Source organism: Puntigrus tetrazona, chromosome 10, assembly GCF_018831695.1.
Source record: "Puntigrus tetrazona isolate hp1 chromosome 10, ASM1883169v1, whole genome shotgun sequence".
Taxonomy (NCBI): Eukaryota; Metazoa; Chordata; class Actinopteri; order Cypriniformes; family Cyprinidae; genus Puntigrus; species Puntigrus tetrazona.
In genome coordinates, this window is record NC_056708.1 from 8,531,125 (window position 1) to 8,551,606 (window position 20,482).

Genomic DNA, 20,482 nt, shown 5'->3' on the forward strand with positions numbered 1-20,482 from the left:
GCACACCAAGCTGAATAAAAGTGAACCCACGTTGAAGAGCCAGTAATTTTGCTTGTCTCCATTGTGTAAACATAACAAAGATGAAAAGTGATAGTGCTGTAACGAACACAGGATACTTGTTTAAACATGGCATCCTACAGAAAGCTGCCTCAAAAGTACCTTCCCATATCACCAAATCAAGATGGGTGAGTTACAGTATCTAAAAATACATTATTCCTATGTACACTGTTGTGTATCCTTCTCTAGTATTCAAAAAGTGTCCACAGATCCTAAAGCTAAAAGAGGACCAGAACAAATGGAGCAGTTGCATTTCATAGTGCATTAAATAAACAGACAGTCACAGAATGAATATGGCAGGATATTGAGATTTTTTCCTAGACTCATGCGGTAATTTTCACTTATAAAGAGTGTGTTGGCAAAACAGAGGTAATAACATCCAAACAAACTGCTGCTCTAGGCATCTGCTAAAAAGGCATGTGCTCAGTCATTCAGTTGCAGAGATCTGGTAGGTAGATGGTGCTACTCCACTTGAAGGATGACTGAAATTAAATATATTGGCACAGTGAGAAGGTACTGGGGAAAAATACACCGCCAATATCATCATCACCGCCAACCAGGACACCTAGTTTCGAATCAGACTCCATATTAAATCACTGAATGATGCTCAGCCTTCTGTTCCAAAACCTAGTAAACTGCATATGTAGGACTGCATTTATTAGGCATCATAGTTCATTCAAAACTGAAAGTATCAATAAAATAGTTCAATTGAATTAAAAATAGACTATTTTAGACTGGTGTGCTTTGTATTTTGCTTAGTAGAATATCAGTGTTAGCTTAGCAACATGCTAACGCCACATGTTTATCTTTTAATTAATTACAAGGGTCATTTTCTGTTGGGAAACGTTTTATTTTTCTATCTTTATTTAAAATTTTGAAGATTATTTTGTGTTTTTGCTTGTTATAATAGAACAGCATTTTACAAAGAAAGTGAAGTGGTTAGCTAGATGAGCTATTATCATTAAATGGGAAAGTGTCATCCTTCTATCAAATGATATGTGGATATGAGAAATCTTTTGCTGCATAAAACTTGAGAAGTTAAGATTCTCGCTTTCAGGATCTCTCATATCTTTTCTAATTCAAACTGAGAGACCTGAACAAAGATATACAAGAGTTATGCAGATATATGAAATGTTCAAAAAGCAGCACTTGTATACCATCATAGGTAACGCTGATATATTTCTTTATTTTAAGCGGATCATGTTGTTATGATAACATTCACATACTGGAATGCTTAAGACCACGTAACATTAGAACAGCCTTCTATTTGTGTCGCCAATTGATTTACTTTATATTATTTTCACTTTAATTCACTGCGGATCTCATTTGCGGATCTAAGCATCCACAGTTCTTACTTTCGCAGATGGTTGCGACGCCGATTCAACATGCTGAATTGGATCAAAGTGAGCCTGACCAAAGTCAACAAGTGGAAAACACCAAACAGACTAGCCCGACCGTTGCTCTTCGTCAGCGCGACAAGAGCCAATGGTCGACTGTCGGCTTGGTGTGTCCCGGCCTTTAGATGAATTTTACTTAACTACAATAACTCTGGCCCAAGCTTCTCTTTACCATCTAATAAAAGTGGTTGTGGAAAAGAGAGCCATGATTCTTTCCTTTTACTCCATGCAAGAAAAAAGTAAGGCTATAAATAAAATAGCAGCACTGCAGCTCACTAGGCTTTGGAACACAGCCTTTAAGTCTCTTCAGTCTATTTTCTCATGAACCTGAATATCTGTCCTCTCGTTAAATTCTTCACCTGCTACTACAGATGATTTTTCTTCTGAACAAAGTTCTGGAGTCTTTGATATGCTTAAATCATTCTCCTGAAAACAAACCACATCCTCTCCACTGCCACTGGTTGGTGTCTTGGCTCTCCATGCATCGATGTAAGCTACAATGATCTCTGAGTTCTGGTAGATGATCATGCCTGAGAGGGTGAGTGCAGCTCCAGCACAGCTAAGAGCTGTCAGCTCATGCCCAAACAGCAGCTGCACGAGTAGCAGGTTCCCCACCACATTCAGGTTGCCCAGGATGTGCAGTGTGACAGCAGAGGTCAGAGTGATAACACAGCAGCTGGCCAGGTTGTAAAGCACTGAGCCCAGACAGCTGAGCAAGATGAAACCCCAGAGGTGGTGGTCATATTGGAAAGGGGATTGCAGTGCAGCCCAGTTCTCCAGAACCAGGGCAGCTATGGCCAAGATGCAGAAACTGGGGATGGACATCAGATACAGTAGGAAGACAGAGTTGATTTTCTCCTCCTGGAGCAAGATGCCTGACAATTTTACATATACAAAAGAAAGGGTGTGTCAGTTTAGATATTATACCTCTATATATAGTTAACACATGTTTGTCATTTACCAAAGCACATGCTAATATCAGGGGTCGGTTCTTCATACCTTGCTTAAAATATATTGGATGATTTGAAAGATGCCAGATCTTCTAATCCTGATATCTGCTTTCTGGCTAATTTGGTTCTTCAAACAAATTGGCATATTAGATTAAAATATCTGGATTAAATTGTCTAGGATTACTGCACATTCTTGTGTTCCTAAAAAGGGTGTATCGGTATCAAAACCACAATAAGCAGTGCAGCGATAGGCTGGCAGGAGGATAGCAACGTGATGACATCATATAATTAAAGATACCTGACAAAAAAAAAAATGTTTAAATTTCTGGACATTTATGAAGAAACAAAAGTACATACCTGTAAATGGTCAAATAGAAAAATGAACTGTGCACTGTTTTTATTTAATTGATTTTTTACATAACTCCCAAATATTTACAGTGAGTACGGAAAGTATTCAGACCCCTTCAATTTTCACTCTTTGTTATATTGCAGCCATTTGCTAAAATAATTTAAGTTCATTTTTCTCCCTCATTAATGTACACACAGCACCCCACATTGACAGAAAAACACAGAATTGTTGACATTTTTGCAGATTTATTTAAAATGAAAAAATGAAATATCACATGGTATCTCAGTATTTAATAGAAGCACCCTTTTGATCTAATACAGTATACAGACTAATATGAGACTTTTTGGGAAAGATGCAACAAGTTTTTCACACCTGGATTTGGGGATTCCATTCCGCCATGCAGATCCTCTCCAGCTCTGTCAGGTTGGATGGTAAACGTTAGGACAGCCATTTTCACATCTTTCCAGAGATGCTCAATTGGGTTTAAGTCAGGGCTCTGGCTGGGCCATTTAAAACAGCCATGGAGTCGTTGTGAAGTCACTCCTTCATTATTTTAGCTGTGTGCCTAGGGTCATTGTCTTTTGGAAGGTGAACCTTCGGCCCAGTCTGAGGTCCTGAAAACGCTGGAGAAGGTTTTCGTCCAGGTCATCCTTGTACTTTGCTGCATTTATCTTTCCCTTGATTGCAACCAGTTGTCCTGTCCCTGCAGCTGAAAAACACCCCCACAGCATGATGCTGCCACCAGCATGCTTCACTGTTGGGACTGTATTGGACAGGTGATGAGCAGTGCCTGGTTTTCTTGGTCTCATCATCTTATTTCTCACCTCTCACATCTTGGAGTGCTTCAGCTGTTTTTACTCCATGCAGCTTTCATGTGTCTTGCACTGAGGAGAGGCTTCCGCTGGGGCCACTCTGCCATAAAGCCCCAACAGGTGGAGGGCTGTAGTGATGGTTGACTTTCTACAACTTTCTCCCATCTCCTGACTTCGTCTCTGGAGCTCAGCCACAGTGATCGTTGGGTTCTTCTTTGTCTCCCTCACAACACTCACCGAGGCTCTTCTCCCCTGATAGCTCAGTTTGGCCAGGCGCCAGCTCCAGGAAGGGTTCTGGTCATCCCAAACAGTGCTCTTAGGAACCTTAAGGGCCAGATCTGTGCCTTGCCACAATTTTGTCTCTGAGCTCTTCAGGCAGTTCCTTTGACCTCATGATTACAGCACTGTGAGCTGTAAGGTCTTATATAGACAAGTGTGTGGCTTTCCTAATCAAGTCCAATCAGTATAATCAAACACAACTGGACTGGAAGGTGTAGAACCATCTCAAGGATGATCAGAAGAAATGGACCTGAGATAAATATATGAGTGTCACAGCAAAAGGTCTGAATACTTAGGACCATGTAATATTTCAGTTTTTCTTTTTTAAAAATCAGCAAAAATGTCAACAATTCTTTGTTTTTCTGTCAATATAGGGTGCTGTGTGTACATTAACGAAGAAAATAATTTACTTGATGAATAATGATTTTAGCAAATGGCTGCAATATAAGAAAGAGTGAAAAATGTAAAGGGGTCTGAATACTTTCTGTACCCACTGTATATTCACAATTTCTAGTATTTGCAATTTTTTATGTTGTAATTTGCAATTCATTTAATCTTCTCTTTGAAACACATTTGTTTACCCGACAGCATTAATTAAAGTTTCTTAAGAGTCAAGATCATGTTATCTGCATCTCCTGCGCTCCATCAAGTCACTCATATAATATGTGTAACTCCAGTACAGTTAGTAGTAAAGTAATTGTTTTATATTTAATAAATATTTCAATGAGTAAACCCGGCAGTGTCTATAGTATTATATATTACACAACATTATTATATTATTTTTCAATAAATGTTTAAATTACTGAATCAGTATGATACTCTTGTAATTAAGTAGAGGTGGCTGGGACAGATTTTAAGTATCAAAAGGTGCAATCTAATCCTGTTGATATAATATACATGATATACACCTGCTCCTGAGCAAGTACTAGTAACGGACCTACTGCTAACAATTAAATCCAGCCAGAGTTAGCAATGTATGAAGATACATGGTGTGATGCATATAGTAAACAACCTTAACCTCTGTGATGTAACGGTCACAACTATAATAAGACTACTGAAACATAAAACCGACAGATGACCTAGATAAACCACATGGAGTTTCCCTCCTGGACCAAAAATGTGAAGTAGGTAAGTAATATAATAATTATAAATTATTTTATATCATGAATTATACTTTATTTCTACATTGTCTAAAGTTCTACGTCAAATGTTCAATAATCACATTTTGTCCAGATATCCCTGGCTGTTTTTAATAAAAAAATAACAGTAATAATAGTCAGCACCCTGACCAAGGCTCTCTCTCTGTGTGTATATATATATATATATATATATATATATATATATATATATATATATATATATATATAATATACACATCTTATTGATGTTCACTGTTGCAACCTGGTTTACAAAAATAATAAATTATTAATTAAAAAAATAATAAATGAATAACAACAACACCACATCCTGACCAAAACTTATTTGCCTTCATTAATTTCATTCGCATATATTATAATTAATATTAGTAGTAGTAATATATAATAATAATTAAAAGATTTAGCCTCATAGTTCCTTCTCGATTTGCTAATATTGACCCATCATAGCTTTATATGTAGAAAACAACACACAATGCTGACTTGTTCAAAACAAGGCACTGCCCATTTAGCTTGCATACAAACTGTAGGTATGTTATGTAATTCTACAGTGACTAAGAATTTTCTTGACACATAGCTTTGAATAACATGACTGTATGTGATGAGATATATAGTTCTGAAAAGACTAAATGTATACAAAACAGGTTCTACCAGTAAACTTACTCTAGCCTGGTGGTTTTCAAACTTGTTCCTAAGAACTCAATGCTCACTGGGTAAGAGCTCCATTAACTGAAAAGAGTGCGCAAGATAAGGGACACATGCAAAATGTGCAGAGCAGTGGGTCCCGAGGAACAAGATTAAAAACCACTGCTCTAGCCCCGCGGTGTCACTCCTTGATGTGCTCAGGACCAGACAACTATATAATTACTCTAGGAAGGAGATCACTTAAACTAATGGAGCTCAGCTGACTCTTATTTCAAGAAATCAAAAACAATCTAGTATACAATCCCTGTCCATTCTATGAGATCATTTGATACTTGGCAAATGTTTTTGAGACATAGGATAAAACAAGTCAAGTAAGTGTAACTGCTATTAGATGTAAAAAATCTAAATATTTTCAAATGTTATGAGGGCTTAATAATAGAATGTATTTGACACAATTATTGTTTAATCTTCATTTAATCATTTAATATTCTCATTATTGTAAGAAATCCATGACTCTTATTGTCCTCCAACTACATCTAAAACAGCGTATCCAACAGATCATTCACATGCGTTAAATTATTATAAATTAATATAAATGTTATTTAATGATAATTTTTTTTTTAAATGAAAAGTAACACTTAATATCTCGTTTTCAAGCAAGGTTGTTTTTCTGTGACACATGTATGTTTCATAAGGTTTCAAGGTTGTGTGCCCACTTTTGTCAACGCCATCAAACATTGAATATAATGTAATAAAATCAGGTAATATCAGGGGCAGCTGTTACTCTAAACGACCCCCTCACCGCAGTTCACCTCTGCGGAGTACATTACTGTCAGACTGCCTCTGCTAAGTTTTCTGGAAGAAGTGCAGAAGTGACGTGCTACATGTAAACAGAGATCCTTTGGAATCCTTCTTTTAAGAATTGCCTGTTTCTCTGGTAGTGGCCTAAACTAATGCGCAATCAACAATATCTTCACCTTTTGTTGTTCTTGTTCTGAGAACGTAGACAACATGATTAATATTCACTTAACCCAGCAGCTCATTAATCCTAGCGCATTTTAGATTGTTATTAATAGAAGAATTCATAGTAGTTTTATTACTATTATTTTTCCTGTTTCACATTTTTATGGAAACACTAAATGACAAACTATATTTCAAACACCACCACCTTCTCAATGTTATATATATATATATATATATATATATATATATATATATATATATATATATATATATATATATTTTATTTTGAGCCTATTTATATTAGAAGATTGTCATTACTGTGCTGCATTATAGAACTTTTGTTTTTTCATTGTTGTTTCATTTTGTTTTTAAATCTAACATTTTTCATGCTACCCTGTTTTTAAAGCATTAACAACGATTAATAAATGAATAAATATACAAATTATTAAAAATTAAATACAACTTACTTTGCTGAATGCTTTTTACGCCTCTTAACATAGTGGCGACAAACACAAACAGGCAGCCGGTCTGGTCGAACTGGACCTCGCCCATTATGCTGAACGACGCCCCGAGGCAGATGGGCATCATCGCGGTGTACTTTAAGATGTGGTGCTGCTTCCCGAGAATCAGCGTGGAAATGGCCAGCGTGAACAGTGGCGTTGTGGTGTAGATCATCTGCGCGAACGAAAGCTGCATTACATAATTGGCCCCACATTGCCAAACGCGATACTGGCACAGAACGTTAAGCTCAGCAGGAATACTTTACATTTGGCGCTGCTGGTTAAACCCTGCTCTTCGACGCCTTTATACCAGATCACCCTGCACTTGATTAGTCCGTAGTCCACCACGATCGCCGTCAGCATGTGGAGGGCTGACAAAAGCAGGGGGTATCTGAAATTGTACACAGCGAATATCCATTTGTTGAGGCTGGATATGGTGGTGCCCGTCACCAACCATACGGACACGGCGAACATAAGGTGCAGCATTTCTGGCGATTGCCTCTTTCTGTCCCGGGTCTCGTCACACTTGGAGGGGCCATCGGCACTGATCATGTTCGCTTCATCCTCGCACCTGCAGGGTAAACACATCTCAAGCTCGAACTGTAAATACATTACCCATCTCCGCGAATCAAAGCGCAGTAGCGGTATTATACGAGTCGGAAGTAGGATAACACTATTCTGCTGAAGGAACTGAAGCCGATGTTATGTCTTGTCTAATTCAACCCGCTATAGCAACCGTGTGTTTTGGAAGAGAACAGAAACAACATCCTGGCTTGTCTGCACGTGTTATTACGCGTTGTGGGTCTGGTTTGTGACGTAAAGCCTGGGAGCTTATTTTGGGCATGAGCAGTGGTAGTGTTTAATTCAAGAACGGAATACCCCTTTAAGCAATTATTTGCGAATGAATCATTTGATTCAAAAGATTCGAGTAACTGCAATGAATCTCCACCACCATACAGACCGGAGAAAAAATGTAATAAGCCAGTCGGCCAATCAGAAATCGGCTCGTGTTGCGCTGCCAGTTTTGGATTGGTCGCTCCTAGTTTATTCAAAATGCTGTATTAAAATGGTTCCTTGCAAGCAAATGCTAAACAAATCACGACTGTGTTGGATAAACAGTCGGGGTGGCATGTGCCTTAAGGCTTTTATCGCTGAATTCACTGCTTCTTTCGACGGCTTTTAGATTAACAACGCAGCAAATGGTCGCTCTGTTGTCCGTTATAAAGGCTTGTTTCATCCGGGATCCCGTGATGGGGTGCCCGACACTGCTAAATTTATCAATAATCTCATTATTGAGGTCGTACATATGTGCACAAATGACGCTCGTCAATGATGTCTAGTCACTGCAGCACACTTTCTCTCCCGTTTGTATATCTTATTTCCACGGAGGTTGTTTAAGCCAAAACGTGTATTCTGTATATTCCTTATAATTAATAATACAGCTTTCGGTCAGTGTCAAAATGATATGAAGGATGCGCTTGTCTTGATCATCACATCGTACGCTAATAGTCACGTCCAGTGAATCGTTTCCTTCTAATGCTCTTGAATGACACTGGTAGATTTCACAGACGTTTAGCGGTCTAATACAGGATATAAACATCAGTCCTCATTAACACAATATAATACCACATTAAACATAGCCAGGTCACAATTAACATGGCCAACAAGATCCAACATATTAACACGTCCTCTTACCGTATTCCCGCACTGCTAAAGCTAAAGCGTATATACCATCGGCCCTTTTCGATGAACTGCCAGTTGTTGTCAGATCAGCTGTGCACTGCGTCACCGCAAAGCGTCTATTCATTCAATGCGCTACTGACAGGTGACCGAGCCATTGCGCGCTGCTGGCATGTGGTCACGTTAACAAAATAAGCGTGAAACTCTCAAAGAATGCTCGTTTGTTTCGTTAACAACAGTCGTATCGTTTTCTATATAGACTATATGGCTACATAGACTACAGCTGGTAAAACATCACAATAATCCACACCACTCTAGCCCAGAGTCTATAATCTGTCAAATTTTGAAAAAAAAACAGTTCCGAACAATCTTTTTAATGGAGAAAAGCAAATTACGAATTCACATTTTACTTGTTTCTTTGAATTCTTAATTTGTTACTTACAAACAGCTTTTCATTTTACAAGACATTCACTATGGAGACATGGATTACTGTAATGTTTTCATCAGCTATTTGTAATCTAATTCTGATGGCATCCATTCACTGCAAATTTCCACAAACTTAACTAGATTTAACAAAATTTCATTTTGGAGTGAACTGTTCATTTAAATGCCTGGGATAAAGTCTGCCTTTATGAACCAGTGGATCAGGATCTTCCACTAGTGGGAGTGTTCGTTGTACAGCAGTACTGTGACTATAAAAAAAGATTACCTGAGAATATTGTCACACATTTATTTTATATTAATTGACGTGGAACAAAACATCCAGACATTTTATCAATGTTAAATAAAAAAAATATTTGAGCGCAACTGCAGCTTAAAAGTGTCTTGTTCAAAATGCGGAACATTGAGATAATGTAAAAATAAATAATTCACGTTTATATTCACCCTGTAGATTTCAGCATATGTTTGTTGTGAGAGTGCATTTCTCCTAGAAAATTTAAAAAATACTGCGTAGATTTTTACCATGTAGCTCAAAGCATCTCTATGTAGTTTGTGTATATGTTGGTGCTGATGGCACACTTGCTCACTAGGCTGACATTTAAAGTCGTCATTACGTTACAAACATCCCGAGTTCATATTCTGGCTCAAGGATCTTCACTTCACTTCCTGTCTGCTCTACACTGTAATATCTTTATAAAGGCAAAAAAAAGTGTATTATGTGTATTTTTTGCGACTTTGGCGCCCCTAAAGTCAGGTTTAAAAGTCACTGCTGTAAATATACCACTTTTATAATTACAGCGTATAGCTGCACAAGCATTTGTTAGTGCTATAAAGATATTATTTTTTTCACCAAAATTACATATTCAAGGCAATAAGACATTTTGCCTTATTAGAACTGATAGCAGACTCAGAATTATTTTAAAACTGTTATTTTAAGGTAAAGAAACGGCATGAAGTTGCTTTAAGTTAGAAATCATTATCCAGTTATTGTAAGCCAAGTACATGGCGCCAACCTCTGGCCATAAAAAGAAATTAAATGCTACAAAACAAACCAACTGACCTCAACCAACCATTGATAACCCTTGAGATACTGCACATATAAATATTGTTAATTTCCTTCTTTCATATGTTATACATTGAGATTACTTTCACTGTTGCCATATCAGTATCATCGTTACTCAATTCTAGTTATAATTAGATTTTTAATGTTATTAATATGTCTGGTTGATACTGTTAAATGGAAAGTGTCCTTTTTGAGGCTGTCTCAAGGTTTAGTAAATCAGTCAGTCTTCAATGTATTTACTATTTAGTACACTCTTTGTTTCCTCCTCATTATAGATACAGTTTATGGTCAGCATTTCCGGCCCACTGTTCCTTGCAGCATGAATGAAGTATGTAGCGTAAATGTTTCAGCAGATAATACTGGGAAACTAGAAATTATTGCCACCACAAAATTTTTGCCACCACAAAATTTTTTGACAATATAGTCAAGGTCAAAGGTTTGCAAAACACGCTAAAATGTGAACTGATACGGTACCTTCCTGCGAGTGTCAAATATATAAACATAATAAAGTGCAAGCTTAATTTGCATAATAATTTAAAATAAAACCTGCACTGCATGCAGATAAGCCATATACTGGAATGATGTGCAATTATTATTAATCTATTTAAGTAAAAAAATCTTGATAGTTTGATTTTTCTAGCATGTTTGCAAACGTTTATCCATGACTCTATATGGAGAATTTCTATTAATTCATAATGCATCACCTACACAATAACATTTACATTACACTTGTGCTAAATAACTAAACAGGCAGCTAAAAACAAATTCTTGCATTAAATATCTAAGCCTCAACAATTGTTATTTTGCAACATCAATTCACTGACCTGGATTCTATTATGAACCATGTGTGCACTATTGAAACTATACTACAGCTCAATATAGGAACACAGTCTTGAGGGCATTCGGCCACACTTCAAAAGAAGCATGTGCTCTAAATCACAAAATGGTGAATAATTCATGGATATTGTACAGTTGACCTGAAACTGGGTATAAATCAGCTTTGAGGAAGAATTGTTTCCCTGGTAAAGTGTTACATTCCCAGATCATCGTCTGCCTCCATCTATTGTGCTTAGAACAGTTTTTCATGCAATGTGAATTTTTCCTGCTACAATACAAGGTTCTCTCAATTCCCCCATGAATGCACATCAAATATATATACATATATACATACACACACACATGCATATGGGTGCTTTGGAATCTGCATATTTCACATCTAGGGGAAACATTGGTAAGCAGCTTTCCTAATACAGGATGACTTGGAATGGCAACGCTGGTCTTGGTATGGAAGAGAGGATTCAAAAGATGGCAGGGCACTGTCTCCAGTCCTGTTTGTCTTTGGCTTCCCAGTAGCCTCCTTTATACACGTAGCTGCTCTCACCTGTCTCTGTATCAGTCCTTTTCTCAAACCACAAGGGCTGGTAGCTCTCAGCCTCCTTACCTGTTAAACCCAGGACAAAACATCTGCAGTGGGATAATCTCCAACTTTCCTACTGTATACTGCCCACTAGGTATATGAAAATATGAGTGTGTGAGGCTATGTCTTACCCTCCTCTAGTGCAAGATTGGCCTGGGCTTCTCTCTTCCTCCCTCTCCAGTCTCTGACGCTCCTCCAGACGCTGTTTCTCAGCGTTTGCTTCAAATCCCACAAGCCTGCCTCCATCAGCTGTTGGTCGGGCCGTGGCGGCTGTCAGTAGGGGCCACGCCATCCTCTGGCTCATTCAGAGTCAAAGCCAAAGAAGAGAAGTGATGCATGTTCTCTGCATTCTCACTGGAATTACAGAAGAAGAAAAAAAATTATTTACTGAAAAAAAGAAAAGATAAATATATCAGGGCCTAAAAAACACAAAATGAGAGCAACAAAACTGCAAGTTACATATAGTAAATGCAGTGCACGAGTAATTTTACATACGCATTTTTCCAAATATATTTTGATAATATATTTTAATTTAATATTTTAATATGTGGTCATGATTTTGAGCATTGTATTCAAGTATTTAAATAAAGAAAATAAAAAGACAGACAGACAAACAGATGACATGGAGCCAGCCAGCCTTTTTACACTTTAATGTTTCAGATCATCAAACTAATTTAAATATTAATCAAAGATAACAAAAGTAAACACAACATGTAGATTTTGAATGAAGGTTTTATTCCCCGTGTTAAAACATAACTGGTTTATCACACCTGACTTAAATTTTCTAGCCACACCCAGGCCTGAGTACTGCCACACACACTTAAATACTACCTGCCTGACAAAGTGAAGTAGACCAAAAGATTCTCAAAAAAGCTGCACATCATGTTCGATCCAAAGAACTTCAGGAAAAAATAAGGAAGAAGTAATCTGAGATCTATCAGTCTGGACAAGGTTATAAAGCAATATGCGCTAGGACTCAGAGAAACACACAGTGAGATCCATTATCCACGAATGGCGAAAACATGGAACAGTGGTGAACCTTTCCAGGAGTGTCTGGCTCACCAAAATTACCAGCGATGACTCATCCAAGAGGTCACAAAAGTATAACATCCAACGAACTGCATGCCTCACTTGCCTCAGTTAAGGCCAGTGTTCATGACTCTACCAGAGAGAGATAAGAAAGAGACTGGGCAAAAATGGCCTGCTGCAAGACGAAAACCAATTCTGAGCAGAGAGAACATAAAGGCTCCTCTCATTTTGGCAGAAAAGATACTCTGTGGACTGACAAGACAAAAGTTTAACTTTTGGAAGGTGTATGTGCCATTACATCTGGAGTAAAGTAACATAGAATTTCAGAAAAAACATCATACCAACAGTAAAACATCATACCAACAAGACCTAGAAGACAAATGGAACCATGAATTCTGCTATCTACCAAAAAGGACAATGTCAGGCCAACTGTTTGTGACCTTAAGCTGAAGCAAACTTTGGCTCTGCAGCAGGACAATTAACCAAAACACACCAGCAAGTTCACCTCTGGCTGAAGAAAATCTAAATAAAGACTTTGGAGTGGCCTAGTGAAAGTTCTGACCTGAATTCTATTAAGATGCTGTGGCATGACCTTAAAAAAGCGGTTCATGTTTGAAAACCCTCCAATGTGGCTGAACTACAACAATTCTATAAAATGTATGGGCCAAAATGTCTCTACAGCACTGTAACATTCAAGACTCATTGCAAGTTATTGCAAACACTTGATTGCAGGTTGTTGCTGCTAAGGGTGGTCCAACCAGTTATTAGTTTTAGAGGTCAAGCACTTTTTTACAAAGGTGCATGTGAGTTTAGTTTGTTTTCCCTTCATAATAAAATAATGTTGTGTTTACTTGTGTTATCTTTGATATTTAATTAGTTTGTAATTAGTAATTAGTTTGATGATTTAAACATTAAAGTGTAAGAAACATGGAAAAAAAAAAAAATCAGGAAGGCTAATGCTTTTTCACACCACGATCGATCGATCAATAGATAGTGTGACGAGTCAACTGCTTCTCCCCTCAAGAGACCGGTCTCTTCCCCAAGCATGCACGCTGGTGTCCTCGTGGGTCTAGAAAGGGTGCAATGAGGGAATCCCTACACCACCAGAAATGTGAGCTGCCGGATGTTGACTGCATCCGTTCACGGCTGACAGGCCAGGATGCCGGTATGTTCATCCCCTCGAGGGCTGTTTGGGCCAACTCAGGAGAAGCCGCAGAAAAAGCCGCCGCGTGACCTTGCACCCGGACCAGAGAGAGGAGCGTGCAGCCGCTGGTCTCCGCCCCCTTACCTGGACCTTCCCCCTTGAACACTGCCCAACCTTCACTACCCCTCTAGCCTGACGAGGACCCTGTTTATTTTGGACACTTTTTTAATAATTAGTGATTTGTTAATAAAAAGCCTTTCTGAGGCCTAATGCCACACCCAATAGGTAGATGAATAGATAGATTGAATAATCTGAATTCAAAGTCATTATTTACAAACATCCAAGCTGCCCATACCATATGCACCCTCATACCATCAGAGATACTGACTTCTGAACTGAACACTGGTAACACTCTAAAAGGTGCTCCTCCTCTTTAAGCGATTAAAGAGATTTCAAGTGATTTTAAAATGTACATTTTTTGCAATTTAGAAAACATTGCAACATTTTCAAAATTTAGGTTGTAGATAGATAATAAGGTTGGTTGACTCTTACGGAAGAGGGTATTTCTTCCACAGTAATTTTGGTGGTAGAGTCTGATAGACTGTTTTATGCTTGCCCTCAGATCCTCCACAGCCATGGCTGCTTTCTATGATCTTTGCACTTTCCATTTTATCATCCCATGTTCCAGAGAGAATGTAGTGGGCACAGCTGTCGCCATCCATGACAACGCCCGTTACCTGTGGACAGAGGAGGACATACAAATAAACACACTCCTGCGGTTAAATTTATTACCCAGCAGAGGGCATCAGTCTCACATTTCACATGCTGGAAAATCTTTAAATGAAGGGGATTGATACACTGACTGACCTTGCGGGGAACATCCCTCGAAAAATAGCTGTACGGGGAGAATTTGAGGTGGCATTTGTCCTTGTTCCTATGGTTCATGATCATTATGTCCCCAGACTGCATCAGAACAAAGAGTCATATGCTACAAACATGACAGAGCTGAAGTGATGAAGAGCAGGTTGGATTAGAGTTAAGTGACATTAATTAAACATGTATTAAGGAAGTTAATATAATCTATTTTGATTTCATACCTTGATGGTTAACTAACTAACATTTAGTCATTTTGCAGGCACTTTTATCCAAAGTGATTTACAATTTGGGAACACATAAAATGATTAATCTTAAAGAAACAGAAGAAGTGCTCCTAATACCAGCCTCAGGCAATGTTCAAATAAGTAGAAGCTGGAAAAGAATAAATAAAGAGAGAGTTTTTATTATTATTTTACTTAAGTCAAGTAGTGTCGAAAGAGATGAGTTTTCAATTGTTGTTTGAAGATAGACAGAGTTCCAATTTTAATTGAATTGGCCACTGACATAATCTAGAGCTATAATTATTGTTTCCTGTTTCCACTTCTGTGTTCCCAGACAGGAGTAGAAGACAGATGGAGAAGAACAATGTCAATGGTGACTTTTCTCTAACAGATGGATTGCTGAAGATGGGGTAATGCCTTATCACGTGGGAGGAATCAAACCATTCATTTTACTCAAAAATGAAAATTCTGTCATCATTTAATCAACCGTGTTGCTGCAAACCCCTATGACTTTTTCTCTCATTGGTCAAATCTGATGTAACACGTCAACAGATTTTAAGCACCATAATAACGATTTAGTAAATAATGATTTCAACTCAAATTATTCAAACTAATTTATCATGCAACTTCACTAAATAGCACTAAAAATAATTCAATTTTTCTTCGTTTTCATTAATTGAAATAAACATGAAATAAATAATAATGAAAAAATAGAAATGTTCCTATAGGAGCTACCGGAAATAAAATAACCAAGTATTAAACTCCTTCAATCCATCCATCCATTTTCTGCCACTTATCCAGGGGCCAGGTCATGGGGCAGCAGTCTAAGTAGGGACACCCAGACTTCCCTCCAGCTCTTCCGGGGGAACACAGAGGCAGCCAAGAGGCATAGTCTCTCCAGTGTGTCCTGGGTCTTCCCCGGGGCCTCCTACCGGTGGGGCATGCCCGGAACACTGTGTACTGTACTGGTGGACAACCTTATGCTTGAACATTGTGTTCAATATGGACAGACCGTGACAAGCACAGAAGTCCAACAACAGAACAACACTCTGGTTCAGATCAGAGGGTCGTTCCTCCCAATCATGCCCCTCCAGGTGTCACTAGTGCTGAAGTCCCCCAGCAGAATTGTAGGAGTCCCCAGTAGGAGCACTTTCCAGCATCCATCCCAGAGACCCCAAGAAGGCCAGGTACTCTGCACTGCCATTCGGCCCATAGGCACAAATGACAGTGAGAGTCCTCCTTCCACTCTCACTCCCCGGATAAACTCCAACACATGGCGGCTAGGCTGGGGGGCTATGAGCAAGCCTACACCCTCCTGCCTCCCACCAGAGTAGTGGAGAGTCCAGCCCTTTTGAGAGTTGGGCTCCAAAGCCCAAGCTGCACATGGAGGTGAGCCAGACTTGGTACCCCCCACCTCCCAAAGCATTCTATGTCACCAAGCCAGCAGAGGGAGCCCTGACCTCTGGGTGATCTGCATCCACTCCCTCTGCGACAACTTCCTGTTCCTGGACTATAAAGACTGCAGCAAGCCACTCACCTGCAGGTTGCATTGTTTCGCCTGTTCAATTGTTGTTCCTAGTATCCCTTGTGTTTCCCTAGTTCTAGATTCCTTGGTTTTGACCCTGCCTGTCTTCTGATTCTCTGATTGTTTGCTGCCTGACCTGACCTTCGCCTGTTTCTGGATTTTGTTATTGCCTGCGCCTCTTATACATCTGTTTGCCCTGTTTGACGCCTACCTGTTTTGACCATGCCTTCCTTTAATAAAAGCCTGCATATGGATCCGCACGCCTCAGACCGCTCATTCATGACAGAATGCAACCTCGCACCAGGATCCAGCGGCTTTTCACCTGATCCATGGCCAGGTAGGACCCTCGCTAGACGTTTATTGGCCCTCAAGCAAGGTACCCGATCAATTGAGGATTATACTCAGAGTTTTTGGACATGGCTTACCTCTCTGACATACCGGACTGTTTATTGATTGAGTTGTATCATGAGGGAGTACATCAGCCGCTCAAATCTAAACTTGTTCGCGAGGGTCCACGTGAGTCGCTTGCTCAGTTTATTGAGTTTGGTTTAGTGACTGTGGGGTCAGCTTTCACGTTGGGTGTTGAGGAGGAAAAGGATACAGCATCAACTCCAGTAATGGCCACCTTCCCCGAGCCGCTGCCCAAGATGGCCGCCTTCCCGAGCCGCTGCCCAAGATGGCTGCCTTCTTCCCAGAGCCGCTACCCAAGATGGCCGCCTTCTTCCCAGAGCCGCTGCCAAGATGGCCGCCTTCCCGAGCCACTGCCCAAGATGGCGCCTTCCCGAGCCGCTGCCCAAGATGGCCGCCTTCCCGAGCCGCTGCCCAAGATGGCCGCCTTCCCCGAGCCGCTGCCCAAGATGGCCGCCTTCCCAGAGCCGCTGCCCAAGATGGCCGCCTTCTTCCCAGAGCCGCTTACCCAAGATGGCCGCCTTCTTCCCAGAGCCGCTGCCCAAGATGGCCGCCTTCCCGAGCCGCTGCCCAAGATGGCCGCCTTCCCGAGCCGCTGTCCAAGATGGTCGCCGCCTGCCCAGACCGCTTCCCAAGATGGTCGCCGCCTGCCCAGAGCCGCTTCCCAAGATGGATGCCGCCTGCCCAGAGCCGCTTCCCAAGATGGATGCCGCCTGCCCAGAGCCGCTTCCCAAGATGGATGCCGCCTGCCCAGAGCCGCTTCCCAAGATGGATGCCGCCTGCCCAGAGCCGCTTCCCAAGATGGATGCCGCCTGCCCAGAGCCGCTTCCCAAGATGGATGCCGCCTGCCCAGAGCCGCTTCCCAAGATGGATGCCGCCTGCCCAGAGCCGCTTCCCAAGATGGCTGCCGCCTGCCCAGCAAAGCCTCCAGCGCCCGCGCCTCGTGCCCCAGCGCCGCGCCTCCAGCGCCTCCGCGCCTCGTGCAAAGCCTCCAGCGCCCGCGCCTCGTTGCAAAGCCTCCAGCGCCCGCGCCTCGTGCAAAGCCTCCAGTGCCGGCGCCTCGTGCAAAGCCTCAAGTTATCCACCCCTCCCACCCTTGCTACACGTCGTCAATGGATCCCAGCAGCCCCTGCACTCATCCCTCTGCCCTCCACCTGGAGCATGCGGGTCTGCCAGTCTCCATCGCGCCAGGTGAAGGATCCCTCGCTTCACCGTCCGCCTCCGAGTCCCAGACTCCACCTCGGCTTGTAGACCCGCCGGCTTCCCGCCAGGCTCCTAGCTCCTCCTCTCTACCGTGCTCCGTCAATCCACCAGCTTCACCAGGATCCATCGTCTCTCCGGCTACGCCTTGGTCGGTCGTCGACCATCCGTCGCCTCAGGATTCCACTCCTCCAGCTTCGCCTCGTCCCTCCATCCCTCCGGCTCTGTCAGGCTCCTCCCTTCCCCCGGCTCCACCTCAGTCCTCTGTCGCTCTGGCTCCGCCGCGTCCTTCTCGTCCCCCGTCTCCGCATCAGTCGCCGAAGCCTGCGGAATCGCCTAGGACCTCTAGCGCCTCTGTGTCACCCTGGCTCTTCGGCTCTCCGCCTCCGCCTCAGTCTCCCCGACCACCTGCTCCGCCGCCGTCGGTCGGCTCCATGGGGTTGATGATCGTTACCTGTCCATGGCTCCTCCCTCCATCGGCTCCACCACTGACCATCATGGCTGGGTTCTGGATCGCCTCCCGCTCCGGACTCCTCCCGTCTTCACCCTGGCTCCTCCCACCGTCTCTTCCTCCCTGGTCTCAGTTTGCTGACTCCCTCCCGGAACCCCCTCCCAAGCTCACAGTTATGTTTTGTTTTGTGGAGCGCCAGGAGTCGCTCCTAGGAGGGGGGCTATGTCACCAAGCCAGCAGAGGGAGCCCTGACCTCTGGGTGATCTGCATCCACTCCCTCTGCGACAACTTCCTGTTCCTGGACTATAAAGACTGCAGCAAGCCACTCACCTGCAGGTTGCATTGTTTCGCCTGTTCAATTGTTGTTCCTAGTATCCCTTGTGTTTCCCTAGTTCTAGATTCCTTGGTTTTGACCCTGCCTGTCTTCTGATTCTCTGATTGTTTGCTGCCTGACCTGACCTTCGCCTGTTTCTGGATTTTGTTATTGCCTCGCCTCTTATACATCTGTTTGCCCTGTTTGACGCCTGCCTGTTTTGACCATGCCTTCCTTTAATAAAAGCCTGCATATGGATCCGCACGCCTCAGACCGCTCATTCATGACATTCTACTATGTAGAAAGACGTGTAATATGGAATGGATATTATGAATGGATTTACATTTGATAGAATAATATGGTAAAAAATATAAACACATAACAAGCAAAGAAAAACAAGAGAAAAGGAATATGAAACCGGACACATACTTGATCTATCCATAGTTTGCCCACGATTATATTGTGCACAGTGGAAGTCACCTTACTCCACACATAATGATTCCCACTTGAGTGGAACTTCAGGTGAATGTTGCCTGCAGAGAGTAAAGAGTGGAACTTTTTAGCAAATAAAATTAGTAGTAAATAAAATCAATAAAAATGAGCATAGTTAATTTACTTTAACAATATCTCAAAGCTACAGGAGACCTACAAATATCAGTAAAAAGAGGAACTATAAAAATGGAAATAATTTCTCAAATGAAATTTTACTTTGAAGTAGGGTTTACCTGGAAGCAGCACATCTATACAGACACTACTGCGTTTTGTGCAATGTGAATCTGGTTAACCAGTGTTTAATACTAGCGTATGAGTTTTCAAAATGGGGTAAAATTATTATTTTGTTGAATGTTGTATGTGTATGTATATATATGTACGTGTGTGTATGTGTGTGTATATATATATATATATATATATATATATATATATATATATATATATATACACACATACACACATGTACATACACACACACAGTCATGGCCAAAAATATCAGCACCCTTGGTTAATATGGTCAAATAAGGCTCTGAAAATTAATCTGCATTGTTAATCCTTCCCATCTTTTATTTAAAAAAATCATAATAAAATCATAATAAGAATTTAAAATGGGGGAAATATCATTATCATTATCATTATATATCATTATTAAGTTGGACACAATTGCATGCACCCGAAGAAATTCTTATGAGTAAAACATGCCTGAATTATATTCCCATTCATATTCACAATTATAAACATGAGATTATCCATCCATGACTTCTTGTTTCACAGAAATATAAATAGAAACAAAGCTCAAACTCCCTTAATCATTTTATCACAAGGAGACAAAGCAAAAGAATATATTTCTTATGTGCAGCAAAAGATTGAGCTTTACAAATTAGTGAAGTGGCTTTAAGAAAAGAGCAGTGAAAATTCAATTTCCACTATCTAGGCAATAACTAAAAATTTCAAATAAACTATAAAATTTTACTAAACTGACTGAAAGGGGACATCTATATCGTCCTAAAGCACAGTGAGAAGGAGAGTTTGATTGGCTAAAGACTCTCCAAGGACCACAGCTGGAGAATTGCAGTGGAGTGGCAGCACATTCTAGGGCCCAGTTTATGGTGGGGC

General features: G+C 40.9%; 2 protein-coding genes and 1 pseudogene across 4 annotated transcripts in view; all 3 read right to left on the minus strand.

The window, feature by feature from the left end:
- Nucleotides 1-20,482, minus strand: part of cadm2a (cell adhesion molecule 2a) — a 1,030,129-nt gene that overhangs the window by 528,764 nt on the left and 480,883 nt on the right. The gene's annotated exons all lie outside the window — the stretch shown is intronic.
- On the minus strand, nucleotides 749-8,845 carry LOC122352897 (solute carrier family 35 member E4-like). The gene is given in 4 exon segments (XM_043250649.1): nucleotides 749-2,329; nucleotides 7,074-7,313; nucleotides 7,316-7,677; nucleotides 8,802-8,845. Coding segments are annotated over 3 exon segments (1,152 nt in total). The 5' UTR covers nucleotides 7,659-7,677; nucleotides 8,802-8,845; the 3' UTR covers nucleotides 749-1,760.
- Nucleotides 11,336-20,482, minus strand: part of LOC122352376 — a 30,990-nt pseudogene continuing 21,843 nt past the window's right edge.